The sequence below is a fragment of the Tachysurus fulvidraco genome, chromosome 14 (assembly GCF_022655615.1).
Source record: "Tachysurus fulvidraco isolate hzauxx_2018 chromosome 14, HZAU_PFXX_2.0, whole genome shotgun sequence".
NCBI lineage: Eukaryota > Metazoa > Chordata > Actinopteri > Siluriformes > Bagridae > Tachysurus > Tachysurus fulvidraco.
This window is the reverse complement of record NC_062531.1, coordinates 18,225,502-18,247,221: the sequence shown is the minus strand read 5'-3', so window position 1 is coordinate 18,247,221 and position 21,720 is coordinate 18,225,502. Positions and strand designations below refer to the sequence as shown.

The 21,720-nt window shown below is 35.5% G+C and overlaps 1 protein-coding gene across 5 annotated transcripts; it reads right to left on the bottom strand.

Annotated features, from left to right (window-relative positions):
- Positions 1 to 138: 138 nt before the first annotated feature.
- Positions 139 to 19,275, bottom strand: LOC113656077 (acylamino-acid-releasing enzyme). Of its 5 annotated transcripts, none has more exons than XM_027167065.2 (24): positions 19,124 to 19,275; positions 17,801 to 17,868; positions 15,780 to 15,909; positions 15,077 to 15,203; positions 14,883 to 14,970; positions 14,598 to 14,673; positions 12,727 to 12,818; positions 12,564 to 12,620; positions 11,679 to 11,816; positions 11,404 to 11,495; positions 9,827 to 9,867; positions 9,604 to 9,722; positions 9,458 to 9,518; positions 9,231 to 9,328; positions 8,632 to 8,683; positions 8,455 to 8,543; positions 7,668 to 7,806; positions 6,843 to 6,926; positions 6,627 to 6,707; positions 4,998 to 5,086; positions 4,498 to 4,688; positions 4,042 to 4,144; positions 2,994 to 3,100; positions 139 to 2,186 (listed from the first exon to the last, which is right to left on the bottom strand). In XM_027167065.2, the coding sequence occupies exons 2-24, from the start codon at positions 17,810 to 17,812 to the stop codon at positions 2,081 to 2,083; spliced, it is 2,172 nt and encodes a 723-aa protein (XP_027022866.1). In that variant the 5' UTR covers positions 17,813 to 17,868; positions 19,124 to 19,275; the 3' UTR covers positions 139 to 2,080. The 5 variants fall into 5 exon arrangements, with proteins under 5 accessions (XP_027022866.1, XP_027022863.1, XP_027022865.1 ...); XM_027167062.2 differs by lacking the exon at positions 19,124 to 19,275 and adding an exon at positions 18,276 to 18,335; XM_027167064.2 differs by lacking the exon at positions 19,124 to 19,275 and adding an exon at positions 17,975 to 17,993.
- Between the last annotated feature and the right edge of the window lie 2,445 nt (positions 19,276 to 21,720).

Sequence of the window (21,720 nt, the reverse complement as noted above, 5' to 3'; positions counted from 1 at the left end):
ATATGGAAACTGAAACTGTTCTTTCTCAGACATCATCTGCTCTGTGCATACAGGTGTCATGATAGTGACTGTCTATAGATAACTGTCTAAAACACAAAATTAGACCATGCTGAATAAAATACAAATTTTAATAAAAAATGCAAATAAACACCTTTATTTTTAAAAGGAACAAGGATTATCCAGAATGTATCAAACTTTGACAAAAGAAAGAACCATTAAGGATGTGGTAATTTGCCTTCTGAACAAATGAGAGAAAAAGAGCGCACGAGAGAGAGAGAGAGAATGAGAGCTTAATGAGCTTTAAAACAATGGCTGTAACAAGCTGCTGTGTAGTACTAGTACTGTTTCAAGGTCTCTTTTAAACTTTATGTAAAACATTAGTGTAGCAAAATTTTTAACAACTTGCATACAAACAAATTGGATAGGACACCCTTAATTATCATCTTCACAACCTTAATAAACCTGACAACAGCTTGTTTCATCAAATTAAATTTATCATCATCTTATATTTGAATTTAAATATGCAAGGCAATCATAAGTACTATACAGTGGGGAGAACAAGTATTTGATACACTGGCGATTTTGCAGGTTTGCACACTTACAAAGCATGTAGAAGTCTGTAATTTATATCATAGGTACTCTTCAACTTTGAGTGACGAAATATAAAACAAAAATCCAGAAAATCACATTGTAAGATTTTTAAATAATTAATTTGCATTTTATTGCATGACATAAGTCATTGATCACCTACCAAAAAGTAAGAATTCCGGCTCTTACACACCTGTTAGTTTTTCTTTAAGAGCCCTCCTGTTCTCCACTCATTACCTGTATTAACTGCACCAGTTTGAACTCGTTAACTGTATAAAAGACACCTGTCCACACAATCAAACAGACTCCAACCTCCCCACAATGGCCAAGACCAGAGAGCTGTGTAAGGATATCAGGGATAAAACTGTAGACCTGCACAAGGCTGGGATGGGCTACAGGACAATAGGCAAGCAGCTTGGTGAGAAGGCAATAACTGTTGGTGCAATTATTAGAAAATGTAAGATGTTCAAGATGACGGTCAATCTTCCTCGGTCTGGGGCACCATGCAAGATCTCACCTTGTGGGGTGTCAATGATCATGAGGAAGGTGAGGGATCAGCCCAGAACAATACAGCAGGACCTGGTCAATGACCCGAAGAGACCATTAGTAACACACTACGCAGTCATGGATTAAAATTCTGCAGCACACACAATGTCCACCTGCTTAAGCCAGTACATGTCCAAGCCTGTCTGAAGTTTGCCAATGACCAACTGGATGATCCAGAGGAGGAATGGGAGGTCATGTTGTCTGTTGAGACAAAAATAAAGCTTTTTGGTCTAACCTCCACTCGCCATGTTTGAAGGAAGAAGGATGAGTTTAACCCCAAGAACACCATCCCAACCGTGAAGCATGGAGGTGGAAACATCATTCTTTGGGATGCTTTTCTGCAAAGGGGACAGGACGACTGCACCGTTCTGAGGGGAGGATGGATGGGGCCATGTATCGCGAGATCTTGGCCAACAACCTCCTCCCCTCAGTAAGAGCACTGAAGATGGGTCATGGCTGGGTCTTCCAGCATGACAACGACCCAAAACACACAGCCTGTGCAACTAAGTCCTTCAACAAGGTCCTTCGAGTTGCCTAGCCAGTCTCCAGACCTGAAGCCAATAGAAAATCTTTGGAGGAAGCTGAAAGTCCGTATTGCCCAGCGACAGCCCCGAAACCTGAAGGATCTGGAGAAGGTCTATATGGAAGAGTGGGCCAAAATCAAATACTTGTGTATCAAATACTTGTTCTCCCCACTGTGTGTGTATATTTGTATGTGTGTGTATGTGTATGTATGTATGTGTGTGTAGTACTACTACTGTTTAAAGGTCTCTTTTAAACTTGATGTAAAACATTAGTGTAGCTGTACAATATTTTTAACGACTTGCAGTCTAACAAATTGGATAAGACACTCTTAATTATCATCTTCACAACCTTAATAAACCTGACAACAGCTTGTGTCATCTGATTAAATTTATTATTATCTTATATCTGATGTCTCTGGTGATTATAGATGGAGATGCTGGATGATCCACAGTGCAATGTTTATAAATCCATCTGATTCAGCATCAACTTTGGACAGAGAGTGGTTGTTATCTGGATACCACAACAACCTAAGGACAAAAAAAAAAAAAATATATATTTATATATATTTATACGTGTATATAAAACATATTGATTGTCAACAAGGGTTTTGCCACCAAGTAAAAAGTCAAGTTTTGTCAATGGTCAAATACGTATTTCAAATGTAAGGGTCGAATACGTTGTCAAGGGTCAAATACGAGTTTCATTCATTAAAATGCAAATCAATTTATGACTCTTGAAATGCATTTTCCTGGATTTTTTGTTGTTATTCTGTCACACTGTTAAAAAAATTAAGTTTAACTATTAAAGTTATAGACTGATAGTTTCTTTGTCAGTGGGCATACATACAAAATCAGCATGAGATTTTTTTTCCCCTCACCGTATGTGTGTGCACGTACGTATGCATACACATTCACAAAAAGGTGTGAAAAAGTGATTTTTTTTGTATGTCACACTTTAATGCTTCAGATCATCAAACAAACTTAAATATTAGTCAAAGATAACACAAGTAAATACAACATGCAGTTAAGTGTGCTAGTGTGGCTCAACCGGTTATTAGGTCTAGGGGACAAGTCACTTTTTCCACATAGGGCCATGTAGGTTTGGATTTTGTTTTCCCTTAATAATAATAACCTTCACTAAGATAACTTGTGTCATCTTTGACTAATATTTAAATTTGCTTGATGATCTTCAACATTAAAGTGTGACAGACGTGCAAAAAATAATATTGTATATATGTATGTATGTATACTGTATATATCTGACTCTAGTAAGCAGTGTAGAAGCCACTTCTTGTATAACACATTAAATAATTATCAAAAGCAGGACTTTTTTACCTGACAGGTACTTGCAAAGCCTTCAGAGCTTTGTAGTACTCAATGCCCTGCTTATTAGGCACACGCTTATCCTCTGCTCCCAAGGTAAGCAGCACAGGAGTCTTAACCTAAGGAGAGACAGAAAAAACTGAGCTGAATACATACTTATCATACTGCATAAACTACCTTATCCTGAATTCTGTATGCTTGGAAACAAAAAATGCATTGTTTAATTGTATATACTTGTTTATGGAGCATTAACATTTGGCTATATGTACTGAAGCTTCATTAAACCCATATACATTTTCCAAAGTTTTCTACCTGAATGGATCTAAAAAAATCAGAGAAAAACTAACAATCTAACAATTATCTTTAATCCTAGACTTAAAAATATGTCTGTAATTGCATCCTTGTAAAAAGTCATATTTATTGCCTGTCATTTAACTCATAATACCTTTTGTTTGTCTGATAAACACTACTGGGGTAAGTAAAATTTATGTTAAAGCTCAAAGAGCTGTTATATTACCATTAGGTTAACTATAGTATAACTTCCTGTATGGTTATTTGTGGTAAGCTAAACACTGTATATAGAAATAGTATATTTACATCTCTACTTTTACAGTGAAAAAAGAATGCTGGTCACTTTTTTTGCCATATTTATTTTTAAATAGGGTCTAAAAACTCTATTTTAAGTAAATATTAAAGTCATTGAAATGTGAAAATTCAACATGTGAAATGGGGTTACAAATTGCACATAACTAAGAACATAAGAATGCTCCCCATATTCAGTTCTCTGCATGAAGATATAGGTGCACATTTTTGTGTCTACTTATTTTTCAAATATACCAAGAATATTAGTTTGGCTATACTTTGACATTTCTGTTTGACCAACTCATGTGTTGTATTTAAACTGTTGTGCTCATGTTTTATAGAAAATAAACTGATAACGTCACTTCTCTGGTACAGGTCTGGGCTTCAGCAACTGAGAGTGAGGCAAGTTAATATGGTTGATATATTTAGCCAGTGAATAATGAAAGGGATAGAAAATTTGAACAAAATACAAACTGACCTGTGTGACATGTTTGATGGGTGACTTGTTTAACATTTGCTCCAGCATAGTAGAGCTCAGCATGGTATTAGTGTTATAATCAAATCCAGCTTCCACCATACACCTGCACACAGATACAAAAATAAAAACCCACAAGAAGAAGAAGTGAAAAACTGATTTATGTAACAGATGCCACACAGCAGTAATTGAACTACCCTTTTTTCTTACTGAAAGCACCATATACTATATTTTACTGAAATTACAAGGAATATTTTTGCCGCGTTACATAGATCCCAATTTAATTACTGTAGGTCTTTTTTAAAAAGGCAAGTAAAGCACCTGTTTTTTGTGAATGAATGCCTTCATTTTAAATCTTAAAAATTAACACCTAAAACTTGAAATGGATCATATTTTACAACCCCATGAAAGAGAAGTACAAGGATAAAATGAGAGACAGACCAGCTGTTCTCTTATTACCAGTCAGGAATGTCAGTACTGCCAATCATGGATGCCAGGTTGGTGACTGGATTCAGAGCAACACATGCTTTGTAAAATTCTGGGTATTGACCAATTAGGTGACAAGCCAAGAATCCTCCATGGGAGCCCCCTATAACAACAACCTTCTCTCTGTCGAAGTCGCCCCGCTTTAAAATGCTTTCAACAGCAAACTGAAATGCAACCACAACAAAAATATTAATGAGGCACTTTTATAATGCGTGCAGATTTACTATCTCTACCATTTTACAAAATCTAAATAAAATACATAAATAAAGATGTATTATTTTTATAGATGTATAAAATGTTAAACAAACATAATGCCACATACTGATAAAAAACCCCCCAAAAAACCAAAAACGATAGTTTCCATAGAGTCTACTCAGCATTCGACACAGTGCCATTTTTACAATCATTATTACTTGTTCTTAGTTAGTGATGGTAAAAACAGAATTGCTTGAATTACACATCTGCGTTTTTACCTGTACATCTTTGACATCTTGGGTGCCGACATTTCCAGGCAGAGAGTAGACACTGTCCTGACCATAGCCAATAGAGCCTCTGTAATTAACTGAAAGAAACCTGAATTAGGCAAATCACATTTTTCAATCAATTTCATTTTACAATCAACTACACAAGAGAAGCTTTTTTATTTTTCTAGTACATAATCTGAACAGATGCTTTAACACACAGTAACACATAAGCATCCAACCATCTGATTTGAGTTTTAAAAAAAAAAAAAAAAAAAAAAAAAATCACCAGGCTTTAAACTGTGGATTATTAAAAAAATCCCTACTATGAATATTGCCTTGTAAACTAACAATAATTTTGTTTTTTATCAAGGCAAGTTCAGGCTATTGTGATACAGTCTGAACTTCAGTTACAGTAAAATCACAGGCAGCAGACTACCATCATTATGTAAAGTTCACAGCTTGTTCACAGCTTATTCAAAGCATCATTCAAAACTATAAGGCTTAAGTATAATTAGCCTCCATATCCTAAATGCAGCAATCAGGGTGAGAAACATACAGTGCCTTGCAAAAGTATTCATACCCAATGAAATTTTCCACATTTTGACATGTTACAACCACAAGTATTAAATTGGGATTTTATGAAACAGACCAAAAGAAAGTGGCACATACTTTAATTGTGAAGGGGAATGACAATTATAAATGGTGTCCAAATTTTTTTTACAAATAAATATCTGAAATGTGTGGTGTGCATTTGTATTCAGCCCCCTTTACTCCGGTACCCCTAAATAAAATCCACCTGTGTGTAATTTAATCTCAGTATAAATACTGTACAGCTGTTCTGTGAAACCCTCAGAAGTGTGTTATAGAACATTAGTGAACAAACAGCATCATAAAGACCAAAGAACACACCAGACAGGTCAGGGATAAAGTTGTGGAGGAGTTTAAAGCAGGGTTAAGTTATAAATTAATATCCCAAGCCTTGAACATCTCACGGAGCATTGTACAATCCATCATCCGAAAATGCAAAGAGTATGGCACAAATGCAAGCCTACCAAGACATGGCCGTCCACCTAAACTGACAGGCCGTGCAAGGGGAGCATTACAGGGCAATCTTAGATAAAACCTTGTTAGAGTCTGCGAAAGACTTAAGACTAGGTTGGAAGTTCACCTTCAAGCAAGACAATGACCCTAAACTTACAGCCAGAGCTACAATGAAGTGGTTTAGATCAAAGCATATTCATGTGTTAGAATGGCCCAGTCAAAGTGCAGACCTAAATCCAATTGAGAATCTGTGGCGAGACTTGAAAATCTCTGTTCACAGACGCTCGCCATCCAATCTGACAGAGCTTGAGCTATTTTTCAAAGAAGAATGGGCCTAGATTTCACTATGTAGATGTGCAAAGCTGGTAGAGACATACTCCAAAAGACCTGCAGCTGTAATTACAGCGAAATGTTCTACAAAGTATTGACTCAGTGGGGCTGAATACAAATGCACGCCACACTTTTCAGATATTTATTTGTAAAAAAAAAATTTGTACACCATTTATCATTTTCTTTCCACTTCACAATTATGTGCCACTTTGCAAGGCAATGTGAATCAACAACAACAATTAATGGTTGTTCAGTAAATAGACTTACCATGTAAGACACCAAAACCCATCCTGCAGAGAACTGCTGAGCCTAAGAGCCACTCTGTCACTATTACTGCGTGAGGTCCACCTGGCGAACAGGACAGACAGGTATTTTTTACTTTTCTCCACTTCAGACATTTAACATTTAAAGCCTTCTTAAATCATATAAATCTTAATAAAACATAACTAATCTGCTCATTTCCAGATTATTTTGAGAACTTACCATGTGGTTTGACAACAAGTGGTAGTTTTGTTCCCTCTTTCACATTCTTTGGTTTCAGTAGAATGGCATCAAAGTCCAGACCAGCTACATAGTATAAAAAAATAAAAAAATACTTAATTCTAGATTCAATATAAAATATAAAATATTTTATAAATAGAATTTATAGAAGCCCCAAAGGCAACTTTTGGTAGAAAAAATAATCCATGGGTTCTGTGCTTTCCTTGTTTTTTATTTAGGTTTTATTTCATTTTTGCATTGAATAAATAAAGATACAAATAAAATGACTTCATAACTCTAAACACTACACACTGGAGTTGGGTGTCTTGGGATTCATGCACTGAATTGGTTCAACTATCACCGCTGTGTATAAAGTTATCATCAGTATTATGTTTTACATGATTTGGTTTATTTGCTCAGGAGCAAGAGATAATGGGTTTACATATGGTAACTTCAGATTTATTAATATGCTTCATAAAGGGCAAGTAACCAATGTTCTCACTTCTTGTAATTAGATCAAATTTTTTTCACTTGCAGTGAAACTTTTACATCATCCATTAAAACGTGACAATTTCTCTAACCCATCAGGGGCACTGAACAACAGAATGGATATATTGTTGTATAGAAGTAGAAATGACTACCATTATAGTCATAAAACATGTGTAGTACTTGTGATATTCAATTCCCTGGTTATCATTTCCTCAGAATCACACTACTATATGTAACCAGTGTTTGGATGTGGGTGGCTGTCCATATTTGTCTGTCTGCCTGTAAATCATTCTGTATTCATCACTAGGTTTAGACATTTAATACAGACTCTAAACTCACGGTATTGTTTGTTGTCCTCCTCTGGAGGTGGGGTGAAACTAAGAACCTGCCAGTCAAATTCAGGCTGCATTACAGCATCCTCTAGTGTCACCCATGACACCTCTTCTTCTGAGCCACTTGCTGGCAAAAAGCCCACCCTCTACAGACAGGAAAACATTTCGTTAGCATGACTACTTTGTTGTTGAATGTTTTTTCAGGGGAATAGCTATATATTGTACAGTCAATTTACAAAGTCCATTATATTGTTATTGCAGACACATCAATACTCAGTGCTATTTAAAAGGCAGCTGCCTAGAAAGTTATTCGGGTAACATTTAAGTGATAAAGGCTATCCTATTTGAAAGGTAGCATGAGACAAGTAAATACAAGTCAATGCATATACTATTCTCAAATATAGTATTTCTATTATTGCAGAGAATGAGAGGAGTTCTGTATGTTATGTATACCGAGAAGCTTTTCTGACCACCAACAGTGGTTGTTAAAGTTACCATAGCCTCCCTCTCAGCTCAAACAAGCCTCTCTTATGATATATATCATCAACAAAGGCATTTTTGCATGTACATAACTGATGCTCACTTTTTTCACTAGTCAGTCTAAACTCTAGAGACTGTTGTGTGTGAAAATCCCTGGAGCTTAGCAGTCTCCAAATACTCAAACAAGAAAACCTGGCACCATCAACCATTCTAAACATTTTGAATTTTGATGTCAAAATGAACTATTTTTGAATTGTGCATTTTGCTGCCACCACATGAGTGGCTGAATTGAATAAATGCTTTTTATTTTTTACCAGACTTGGAGGACAGTTTGGAGATGAGCAGCTGACCACCATCAAATCTCTGTGGATAGTCAGCAAGCACCAACTTCCCATGTCTAACTCTAAGAAAGAAAAGTTATAAAACAACAATTATAATTACACAGAATCATGGGGTGATGTGTGCATAAGAAATAACAATGATGAACCTACTAGAGGTGAGAGATGTTACATGGCCTGTGGAAGTATCAACCACTAGTAGGTCCTGAAAAACAAAATAAAATTTTAATTATTAGAAGTAGTAAGAGATAACTACTGATTTACCATCTCAAGCAATTAAAAGGCAAAGAGACGGTCTTTATAAGTAAACATGAAATTAGGTTAGATTTATAGGTACAGGTTGTCAAAAATAGGTACAGGTTGATTTTCTGCAGTTGGAATCTTTGCCTTAAATGATTAAAGCCACACGACACATGGATCCAAATCCGGTTAGAATTTTGGGAAATGCTGGTAAAGACTATCAAAATCTGTAAATGCATGCAATTCTCAGCTTCAAAGATTTGTGACAAAAATTATACAGAAAAACTCCAGCATTTAAAGCCGTCAAAGAAAAATCCACAGACTGTATACAAATGATCATAAGTACATACTGTGTATAGACTGTATACATTGCAAAACAGACTAAGTGCTCAATTGTAATGTACACACAGGGTTTAAAAAAATGCAAAAAAGCAGGCTCCAGAAATCGATCAGATTTGCCCTGTTGTGTAAACAAAATTATAATGGCAAGAGCCATCTATTTGTCAGTGTACCTTGCGGCTTCTCTGAGCAGATGATATAAGAATTCTCTGGCTGTCAGCTGACCAACACTGAGGAGACAGCATGGAGCTGTAGATACCAGTAAATCCACCTGTATATAAATTACAAATGAAAAACTAAATAAATAAATACACCTTAATATCGTAATTAATAAAAAAATAAATAAATAAAAAAAACACCAGAAACCCAAGTTTTTTTTAGTGATTGTAGACCAGTGTACCTTCTCTGCTTCTCTTGACAACATCAACTACAACTGATGTCTTCTTTGTATACCAGTCATACTGCAAAATAAATAAACAAACAAATAAATAGTAATTATACAATCTCTCCAGCTAGGATACACAACACATAGGTACACAAACGTACCATGCAAAGCTTGTTGCATTGCTGATGTGGGCCATAAACATCACACTGAAAATAGACAATGCGGCAGTGATCTGGACTTAGACGAGGAGAGCAGACTGCAGCAGAGTCAGACAACTGTTCTAAAAGAAGAGAAAAGGCAAAGAAAGATGTAACATACAGATACCCATGAAACAAAAATAAATTTTTAAACATTACATTACTTAAGTAAAGTTGTATTGCATACCACATTTTCCACCAGTAAGATCCACATAAAAGAGAGAAGACCTAATACACAGACAAAAATAAATTACCTTACGAATGAGATTTTGAAATTGCTGTCAATATGTCAGCCAAAATATCTCTTTGGGCATTTAGAAAATGATTAATCATTACACTTTCAGTAAAGCTGTGTAAATGTTTGCACAAGCAACAAAGAGCAAAAAAAAAAAAAAAAACACTGATTTAGTCATGTTCATGAATGCCAATCACCTCTAAAGTGCAATGAGCTATCCCAACACAGCTTATTTGCATTCACAAACTCCACAAAAAGTAAAGCACAAAGATGGCTGGAAGCACAAAATGACTACTAAACAGCAAAGAAAAAGCAGAAAGGCAGGCACAGAAGTTATTCTGACCCAAAACAAAACAACATAACAGCATTTGACAAAATCTAGAGACAAATTACAGAAAAGGTGATTTAAGTATGAATTAAGTAAAAAATAAAATCCCTTACAATGAAAAAAAGGCCTACACTATACCAATGTCACCATGAACACAAAGCATATGATACAAGTATGATGCATACGTTTTTCCAGAAATCACAGGATTTCATGGCCACAAAATTTCTTGTGTAAATGTTCCTATACACAATCTTCAGACAGATTTGTTGAAATTCAGCTTAATACATTAGGCCAATTTATTTAATTTGAGAGGAAGGATTCTCTGTGTTAAACTCAATTTCAAAAAGGTATTTTAAAGTAAACTTTAAAAAGGTATTTTTATCTATGACTAACAATAAATAACTATGAGTAAGAGATATGTACAGTATAATCAAAAGTGCTACATTATAGTTACTCCAGAATAAATGAGGGTTACTCAGAGAATGCATATTTAACCTTGGTTTGAAGATCTCAAAGGGAAACTTTAATTATTAGCACTACATAGGTGCATATCAACTGACACCACTAGCCAGAAAAATGCTCACTGGCAGGAATGAGACCCTTGACATTAAGTAGATGCCACTGTTTAATCATTATACTTTGGAGCACAAGCATTTATCTGTGGCTACTGTTTGGTGATAATGAAAACCTAAGGGCACACCAGCCCTTTGTCACCGAGAGGATACTGGAACAACTACAGGAATAACAGGAACTGGATTTCCATTGTCACTGAAAGTGTAAGAACTTCATGGGTTTCAGTTTTAAAACATATTGGAAAGATGGCTTTTATGACTTTCTAAACTATTCTCTGTATGTTCATTTTATATGTTATCCAAAAAACTATTGGCTCCCCATTATTCTTAACAGGACTATAACTGGACTATATCTACAGTAACTGGTCAATGCATAATCCATGGTCCTTACATTTCTTCCTTAGGGCACTTTTTCTTCCAAATATTTATCTTTATGTTATTCCACTAGGCCTGCATTCAATATGAAATATGAAAGAGTGACCTGTTAATTAGATTAAAAAATGATATACTGATCTTTTAAAAAATTGACTTTATTATTAACAACTCAATAATAAAGTGATACTTTAATATTATTTTGAACTCTAATTTTAAATACATACAGACATACTCATGCTCACTCACTCTCTCACCTTCTATTGGGGCAGTATTTCAGGCCCAATCTGAATGGCTCGTGCCACCATCCTAAAAACACCACACCTGTGTCATTTGGAGCCCAGAATGCCTGTGGGTTAAGCGTTTATACAAATGACCTTAAGAGACATAGTTCAAAAGTGGTTGTGTATGCTTACATGCATATTGACTTGTTTGATTGTATGCACATGCGTACACACACACACACACACATAAACACACACACACATAAACACACACACACACACACACACACACACACACACACACACACCTGTCCAGGGGAAATATCATCTGGTACTCCCTCTAAGACAGAAACGTTGTTGCCTTCAATATCCAAAATGCAAAGAACAGGCGTGCTCTTACTGACCAAAGTCTCACCCCAGTCCTCATAATAAACAAATTGGTTACCCTGAAAATGAAACCATTAGAAAACACAATATGTATTACTATTCTTAGGAGGAATGTTGTTTAAACTAATATAAAATATATGGATACACAATGCACAATATGTGTATTTACAGGTAGCTGACAAATAAGAAAAACACCATTAACAGCATTTTTTCTAAAACAGGGGATTCTCAACCTTAACCTTTCACAGCTAGAGACCCTTATAGTTTGTTGCTTCATGGACCCAAAGAGGTCTCATTGATCACACTGTTTGAAAAGATATTCCTACAGTTGGTGTCTTAATAGTAGTGACAGAGAATGTTCTCGGTCAAGTCACTGGAAATTCCTGCATAGGTTTTCATCTGTATCGAGATATGGTGACTAAGATATGAGTTTCACAATTTTCACAATTAAGAATAACCATTCATTTCCAGTTGATTGGCTCACCTGTTATCCTGGTCATGACCCCTCCATCAGGATATAAATATTTATCATACTTAATCAGTTAGAAAAGTACTGTATTGCTTTGCAGATACTCTTTCTGCTAAGAGGACAAGTGGACAAACCATGCTAGCAAAATAATTTAAAAAGAAAATAAATAAATTGATCTCTTTGATAACCAACTGTATATGCATAAGTAATTAAATAACATCTAGAGCCAGGTGCTAACTGATACAAAATATATAAGATATAAATTTATATTAAATTTAAATTCGTACAACAAGAGGAAAATACACTATTATGACTCAAGGTATTTGATTGCTTTTACCTTGACAGTATCTTCCTTCTTATCAGCCTCATCATCACCTAGCAAACTGGATTCAGACTGTTAATGTGGGAAACAATAGAAAAAGTAGGGCTTTACCATTAAAATTTTTTTTTTTTTATACTGTATCAGTTTATCAGTTTCATTAGTTTCATAAGTTTGAGACCTGGAAGTAAGATTCTGTCTTGGGACGTTTTTTTTCAGCCACATATAGGAGATGAGTCTCAGAGTGAGACCAGACCAAGCAGCCAAACTGTTCTACATAAATGATAAAGAACAAAGCAAAGTCATATATTTATATATAAACATATAGTGGTGTGAAAAAATGTTTGCCACTTCCTGATTTTTTTTTATTTTTTTACACGTTTGTCACAATTTTTCAGATCATTATACAAATTTAAATATTTTAAAATAATGAAGAATGAAACAAAATCCAAACCCACATGGCCCTGTGTGAAAGAGTGTTTGCCCCCCTGTTTAATCATAACTTAACTGTGGTTTATCATACCTGAGTTCAATTTCTCTAGCCACACCCAGGCCTGATTACTGCCACACCTGTTCGCAGTCAAGAAATGACTTAAATAAGACCTGACTGACAAAGTGAAGTAGACCAAAAGATCCTCAAAAGCTACACATCATGCCAAGATCCAAAGAAACTCAGGACCAAATGAGAAAGAAAGTAATTGAAATCTATCATTCTGGAAATGTTATAAAGCAATGTCAAAAGCTTTGGGACTCCAGTGAACCATAGTGAGAGCCATTATCCACAAATGGCGAAAACATGGGACAGTGGTGAACCTTCCCAGGAGTGGCTGGCAGACCAAAATTACCCCAAGAGCACAGCAAACAACTCATCCAAGATGTTACAAAGCATCCAAAGAACTGCAGGCCTCACTTGCAATTATGGTCAGTGTTCATGACCCCACCATAAAAAAGAAACTAGGCAAAAATGACCCACATCGCACAGTTCCAAGACAAAAACTGCTGCTGAGCAAATGGAACATAAAGGCTCGTCTCAGATTTGCAAGAATACATCTTGATGATCCCCAAGACTTTTGGGAAAATACTCCGTGGACTGAAGAGAAAAAAGTTTAACATTTTGAAAGGTGTGTGTCCCATTACATCTGGCGTAAAAGTAACAACGCATTTCAGAAATAGAGCATCATACCAACAGTACAACATGGTGGTGTTAGTGTGATGGTCTGAGGCTGTTTTGCTGCTTCAGGACCTGGAAGACTTGCTGCTGTCTAACAAAAAATCTGTTCGTGACCTCAAGCTGAAGTGAACTTGGGTTCTGCAGCAGGAAAATGATCCAAAACACACCAGCAAGTCCACTTCAGAATGACTGAAGAAAAACAAAATGAAGACTTTGGAGTGCCCTAGTCAAAGTCCTGACCTGAATCCTATTGAGATGCTGTGGCATGACCTTAAAAAGGCTCGAAAACCCTCCAATGTGGCTGAATTACAACAATTCTGCAAATGAATATGAGTGGACCAAAATTCCTCCACAGCGCTGTAACGGACTCATTTGCAAGTTATCGCAAATCTTGCTGCTAAGGGTGGCCCAACTAGTTATTAGGTTTAGGGGGCAAGCACTTTTTCCACACAGTGCCATGTAGGTTTGGATTTTGTTTTCCCTTAATAATAAAAACCTTCATTTAAAAACTGCATGTTGCGTTTACTTGTGTTATCTTTGACTATTATTTCAATTTGTTTGACGATCTGAAACAAAAGTGTGACAAACATGCAAAAAAATAAAAAATCAGGAAGGGGGCCAACACTTTTTCACACCACTGAAAAGTCAAATATTTTCATTGTCAGCTGAGGTTTAAAATTTTGCTTGTGAGTGTACCATGTAAATTTATGTTTAAGTGGTAAAAAAAAAAACATGTAATTGTTCCAGTTTATAATTTTGGGTAAACGAATTTTAAACATTCTTGGGGCTCAAAAATGCGGTGAAATAAAATATTAATGACGTTAAAAATAGGTTATATAATAAACCCATAGAACCACTTAGGAAAACTATAGAACTCTTACCATCTTCATACACCTTTCCATGCTTTTTCAGTGCAGTCAGGTTGAGACTTTTGATCTTACTGTTCTTATGCCAGATCTGAAAAAACAAAAAGTTACCAGAACACTCCAAGAACAACAAATCAGGCTATAGGCAAAAAATAATTACAAATATATAATTATAAAACAAACTGTAAAGCAGGAATACCAACAGATACATAATAGAAGGTATAACAAACATCTATACAGAAGCATCAGCAAAAAAGTTGAACTCTTTCAGATTCAAAACCCATATTCACAATGACTCACCTCAATAAACTGTTTTTCCTCTCCTTTAATGGAACACTCCCTCACTACAGCCTTCATCTCTCCAGAAGGAGAGTCCTGGCTCAGTAGCCTGGATGCAAGCATAGTGCACAGATCATGTGGAACTCTTTAGTAAAATGTGATGTGCAAAATGTTCAAATGGTGGAAAAAAGAGTCAGTAAACTTTGAAAACCTACTCTCCTGTGATCTCTGTGCAGTTACCAGAGGGTCCAGAGTAGACTATCAATATGTCATCATGAAACACAACGTACTGCCGGCAAAATTTAACAATCTCATTCCTTTCCAGATCCCGCTGAGTCCACTCTTTATTTGAAAATAAATAAATTATATTATATTATATACATATAAAATTAAAAGCATTACAATTTTGTCATCAAACAACAATATTCACAATAATAAAACAGACACCTCAGTGCTTTCAGTACAACAGTTATAGTACAGATGAATTTTTGATTGGTTAAAAGATGACTCATTTTCTGTAACAGCATGTCCTAGAGTTTAGTGCTGGCTGCAATACTTTACAAATTACAAAACATACATATATACAACATACATACATACATACATGTGCAAGTAATGTGGGAGTATTTTTACTTTAGCACTGTAATAGAAAAAAAAGAGATGCAATTTGAGACAATAAAAAACAGTTTGAATATATTTCCCAGTGACTTTAAAAAATATAAACATACAAAATATATATTTGAGGAAATTTAGAGATTTCCTTATGATGCATGTGCAGTGTAAAAAAGGGAACTGGATTAATCCACTGATCACGATTAACGTAGTACTGTCTTGATTGTCAAAAATTTTTATTTAAACCATACAATCGATAAGCCACAGTAAACTGAATGTTATCTTACAGATGATCAGGAAGCCCACCTGTGGATATGTTGCTGTACTTTCCTCCATACTGAGAGGTAATTACTGGCCCCACATCGGCACGGCTCAGGGATGGGAAGTGACTCTGCTCCCGGTAGAGCTCAGCGATCTCTTCAGGGCTGGTCATTACCTTGTAACACACAGTTTACCTAATTCTTAGATATAAGAATTGTAGCAACACACAAAGATTACATATCCTTAAGAGTACTCTTACAAGTAAAGTACTTAGCAGTGACATTATAGGAATCCCAAGCTGTTCAATGACTCATTATTTACTCATGTTAACAACATATAGTATATGTAATATATTACAATATATTATTGTATCATATTCAATCAAACAATATATTGACAACATAGTGACTAATTTCTTCATCAATGAACAGATCGGATTTTGCATGAACCAAATAACATTTTCATAGCTCATTTTCATTTGACCAAAGGCAAATACTGCTTATTCTCAAAATATTTTACATATACATAACATGCAACTTATTTATATGTTAAAATGTGCTGTTTTTACAATAAAATTTATAATATTGTCCTAGTAAAAGTCAAAGTTGATGGCATGGGTTATTCTGAAAAGTGCATCCACTGCTGCAACTGTTGGTAGCGCTTTTGTTCCTTGGTCCACTAAAGGCAGAAATAATCCACTTACAGCAGTAAGTAGCCATTTTATAGTAATAAATATGACAATGTAGATACAAAACATAAAATCTCTCTCTATATATGTAGATATATGCCTTAATTTTTATGTATTCTTTCTTGAGAGGGAAGGGTTATGCATGTTAGCCCCTTTATACTAGCTGGCCTTGAGCATAAGCTTTAATTATTTATGTTGACATTTTCTGCAAGCAATATGTAGTGTAAATATTTGCAGTTTTCATACTTGTTATAGGGTAAATTCAGGTAAATTGGGACAGTTATTCTTAGCAGCATTTATTTTCTCATTCATCATGAGCACTCATTCATTTGGGCTTCATCACAAACAGTGCACAAAGAAATACCTTGTGTGCAGAATGAAGCACAACCTGGTTCTTTCTATCTGCAGCCATCCGACTGTACAACTATGAAAATAACTTTTCTGCAATATTTCTTTGGGGATTAACATATTACTTTAAATTTTGCTTAGTCCATTCCTTATATATATATATATATATATATATATATATATATATATATATATATATATATATATATTCTGAACTATTTAGCACATTATCTATTTTTTGTGTATGTATTCTGAAGTTTCAGGTTAAGTTTTTTTTTAACTTAAGTACTCTTCTGCTGCTATATTGTATTTTGTCTTATATTCATATTGCTTCTTGTCTGTTAGCATAACAATGAAATGTCCCAAACGGGTTTACTAAAACGCACTCAGGCCAAAATGCAGTGAATTTCATTCAGCCCACTTTGTTCTTAAAGTATTAAAATATGTTAATATTTAATTTAGACCAGTCCTTGTTAAAATTTAATTCAGTGACGCCATGAATAATTACACAACAAATAAATGTCATTAACATTGGAATTAATGTATATCCCCTAAATTACTAAACATGTTATTAAAATGGGTTTACATCCAACTGGACCAAAGGACAAGGCATGCTTCTTTAGAATATAAACGTTTCCTAAAATAAACACTTCCGGTGCAGAGAACCAACACCTTGTGGATTTCAGTAAACTGCTGGTCACTTGTTTTTATTGTTAGCAAGCTTAAGAGAGGCTGCATCAATGTATCCGAACTGACACCATAGTTAAGGAAGTAGCAACACAAAAGGCCAGGAGTAAATCATTCCAGTATTTCCAAAATTCGATTGCACATAATCTCTATCGATGTACAACCTCTGTGTTCAACAAAAATCATCGTGATTAAATAGGTAATATTAATGGCAGTTTGCTTAAATGCATGACCAGAATTTAGTGTAATTTTTGCACTGTTTATTTATTTTTTACTTAATGGTCAAGAAATCAGCTAGACAACCAACATTTTAGAATCGCACAACAATCTGATTTTACTCTACCTTCAAATCCATGTCACCACTGAGACTCCTCTGATTCCTAGGTTGTCACTCTTGTTTTATATTTATCACTACAGAAAAAAATGAACAATTCTTAGTCTAAACTTTGATTTATTCAATCAGACTGAAAGTACGTTTTGGATGAAAAGCAACAATGCCCACGTTAGCTAATCTTACTTCCTAGTAAATTTCCATTCTGTCAAAATAAAAGTCACATGCATGAGACATGGATAAATGTGTGTTGTGTTTGGCTATGTGAGAAAATGATCAGGTGGGACATCTATATAAAGCTATATGTCTGTGTATCTTGTATCTGTGCTGTACACTCTAGAGTTCACACTGAATTAGTTTCACTCCGTTTTTTACCATCCTATCACATGATCCAATTAACTATATGTCAATCTATCCCTGATTTTCTGTTTTTATGACCTTTTAGCCGTAATACCCCATACTAATTTAGGATTCTTGACTCACTGACCCCAGGGCAGATTACAGTCAGAATATCTTGTATAGTGTAGTGTTATTTATGTCTGTACTTTTGAGAGTCACAAACAGCTGGAACCAAATTCCTTGGCCAATAAACCTGATTCTGATTCTGATTCTGAATGGCTTATTTGCAGCATTATTGTTTATGTGTATTGCATATACCATCTCACTTATCTATTTACTTGTCTGATCTGCATATTACACATTACAGGGATATTACTGTAATACAATGGAGCTACCTTGACAAAAGGCACCTGAAGTTAACCTTTACAGTTTTCATTACCCCAGACTACCAGTTATACAAAGCAACATTAAGGCTTCAATGTTCATTTATGTAAATGTCTGATAATTTATTCTATACCTAATTTATGCAAATAAATATATGTACTTTTGTTGAAACATCTGTTGTTAATTCCTTAAGAAAAATAAAGATAAGCTATTTGACCAGGTGGAACAGTTTTTGTTTTGTTTTTTTAATAAAAAAAAAAACAAAAAAACAATCAACCTGCACCAAAATAATGTTGCCTGAGATACTTGTGATTTCATCACTATAGTATTCCTATAATTATATAATAATAATAAAAAAGTATAATAATAAAAAAGCAAAATACATCTTATTTGCAATCACCCATCTAAACGGTTATCACAAACATATCCATTTTAAAAAATCCTAGTGACAAGATAGCACCATTGCTTATTTAAAAACACAATCGTCAATAAGTACTCATTCCCCTCAGGAAAAATATTGTTGGAAAAGTAAGATACAGGGCAGTTTGTCTGGTCAATCCTGCAGTAATATACTATCAATATTATCATAAACTCCTTGCAGTAAGAGCTCACCCTGAAATGTAATGATCTTTCGCTTGGCTGCTTTCAATGTTCCAACGAGTGCCTCAAAGAGGTTGGCAAACTGGTCATCATTTAAAAGGACACCAAATTTGACACTGATTTTACTATCTGCATCTGTAAAGAGGAGGAATGGTTATTGTATTTAGAATGATACAAAGCTGAGTTCATAATTACAATGAGGAATTCACTGTGTTTTTCAGAAGCTTTAGTATCAGTAAATATGCAGAACAAATATTTAGATTTATAAATGTTTAGAAGTTTAAATACTGTAAGTTTATTCTAGAATTATCAGTATTAGTATTGCTTACATCGTGAAAGAAAACTGGTCAGCTATGATAACTGGAATTATTTTCTTAATTTTACAGTAATATCAAGCAAGCAGACTCCTGTTAAAAAAAGCCTGATGCTTGCACCAAAAGATATTTTTTGCAAGTAACAACGACTATGATGTTTCATCACCCAACACAAGTGAAAGGAAGAAAAGAATGTGCCTCAGATTACCACAAGTGGTAAAATTTGTGCAAGTGCTCACAACTGCAAGCAACACTTAGACATTACAACCAGAATCAGATTTTTTGTCCAAGTGTGTTGACACACACAAGGAATTTGGTTCCAGCTGTTGGTGACTCTCAAAAGTACACACATAAATAACACTATACATTTATCTTGGACTATACAATACAAAAACAGTCAAGATAAGACAAAACAGACTATACAAGAAAATACAAAGAATGTGAGACAATATAGACAGTACGAGTATTAAAGAGGAATACAGGGTATATGACAGATCAGTAATGTACATAAAGTGTGCAAGTGCATGGTAGTGCAAATAAAAACATTGTGTGTCAGGCATGATAAAGAGTTTACTTTAGAATTTTTGTACAATATACAGCAGCAATAGTTTGTAACATAAATGGATGATGGGGTGACTAACAGTTCTGATAATGCAGTACTTAGATATGATAGCAGGGAATATAATTATGGTGAGTTGTTAATGAGGGTGCTTGCCTGGGGAAAGAAACTGTTCCTGTGTCTGGCAGTTTTGGTAAACAAAGTTCTGTAGTGCCTGCCAGAAGAGAGGAGCTGAAAGAGATTGTGTCCAGGGTGTAAAAGGTCAGTAGTGATTTTTGCTGCCTGGTCTCTGGTTCTTGTATGGTACAAGTCTTGGGGAGTCTGCTGTGTGTTGCAGTCTGTTCCTGTCCTGTTTTGTTGCTGCTCCAAACCAGTTGGTGATGGATGTTCACAGGACAGATTCAATGACCGCAGTGTAGAACTGCATCAGCAGCTCCTGTGGCAGACCATACTTCCTTAATTGGCATGGAAAGTACATTTTTGAGAATGGAATTTATGTTGCACTCCCATTTCAGGTATTGGGAAATGCCCAAAACTCGAAGGTCTCCACAGATAACACAGGGCTGTTGAATAATGTGAGGGGGAGTAGTATTGAGGGGTATTTCCTAAAGTCCACTGTCATCTCCACAATTTTGAGTTTGTTTAGCTCTAGGCTGTTCTGACTGCACCATAGCACCAACCACTTCACCTCCTGTTGATATGCAGACTCGTCGCCATCTTGGATGAGTCCAATGAGTGTAGTATCAACTGCATTTGACGTGCAGTCATTAGTATAGAGGGAGAATAGTAGGGAGAGGACACATCCCTGAGTACTGTCCGAATGCTGGGGGTAAAACCGCCCAATCTCACCTGTTGTTTCCTGCCTGTCAGGAAGCTGGTGATCCACTGACAGATGGCAGGGAGTATAGTGAGCTTCAGGCATTTGGAGTGTAGAATTTCCCAAATATTGCATCAAAAGCCAAACTGAAGTCGACAAACAGAATCTGGGCATATGTCCCTGGGCAGTCCAGGTGTTGCAGAATGTGCATCCCCATGTTGACTGCATCATCCACCAATCTGTTCTGCAGCTGTTCTGTTACAGACTTTAGGTGGGACAATACCAGCTGCTCAAAGGTCTTCATGATGACAGATGTCAGAGCGACAGGCCTGTCTGTAGTCATTCAATCCAGTGATGGAGTGCTGGTACTGTACTGGTCATCAGCCAAGTCTTTGCTTCAGTTGGGGTGGTCTCCTGTAGTTTGTGATACCTTGCAGGCCTTTCCACACTGATGCAGGATTGTTAGCTGAAAACCTGCTTTTCAGCTTTTCAGAGTAGCTTCTTTTGGCTATTTTGATCTCTTTTGTCAGTAGGTTCCTGGCCTGCTTATACAGAGCTCCCCTCTGTAGGCATCTTCCTTGGCATGTCAAAGTTAATGATAAATATACAAAAAAATATACAAATAAAAAGACATTACAGTGCAAGTTCACCGGTTTCATTTTTAAATAATAATAATAATGATTAATCCAGTTATAGTTGTTTAAATTGTGTAGATACTTTAAATAATTCTTGAAAGAAATCAATCACAAACAGAGGCCACTGTATCACTATGCTAGGATGTGCAAAGATTTTTGCATTTAGTAGTACACTTGACCTTATTAGGGCTCAGTCAATGTAAATATTATCATTATCATAAAGCCCAAATAATCATATCTGCAGCAGTATGTGTATGATCTCACAGCTCCAGGGTCTCCAGTTC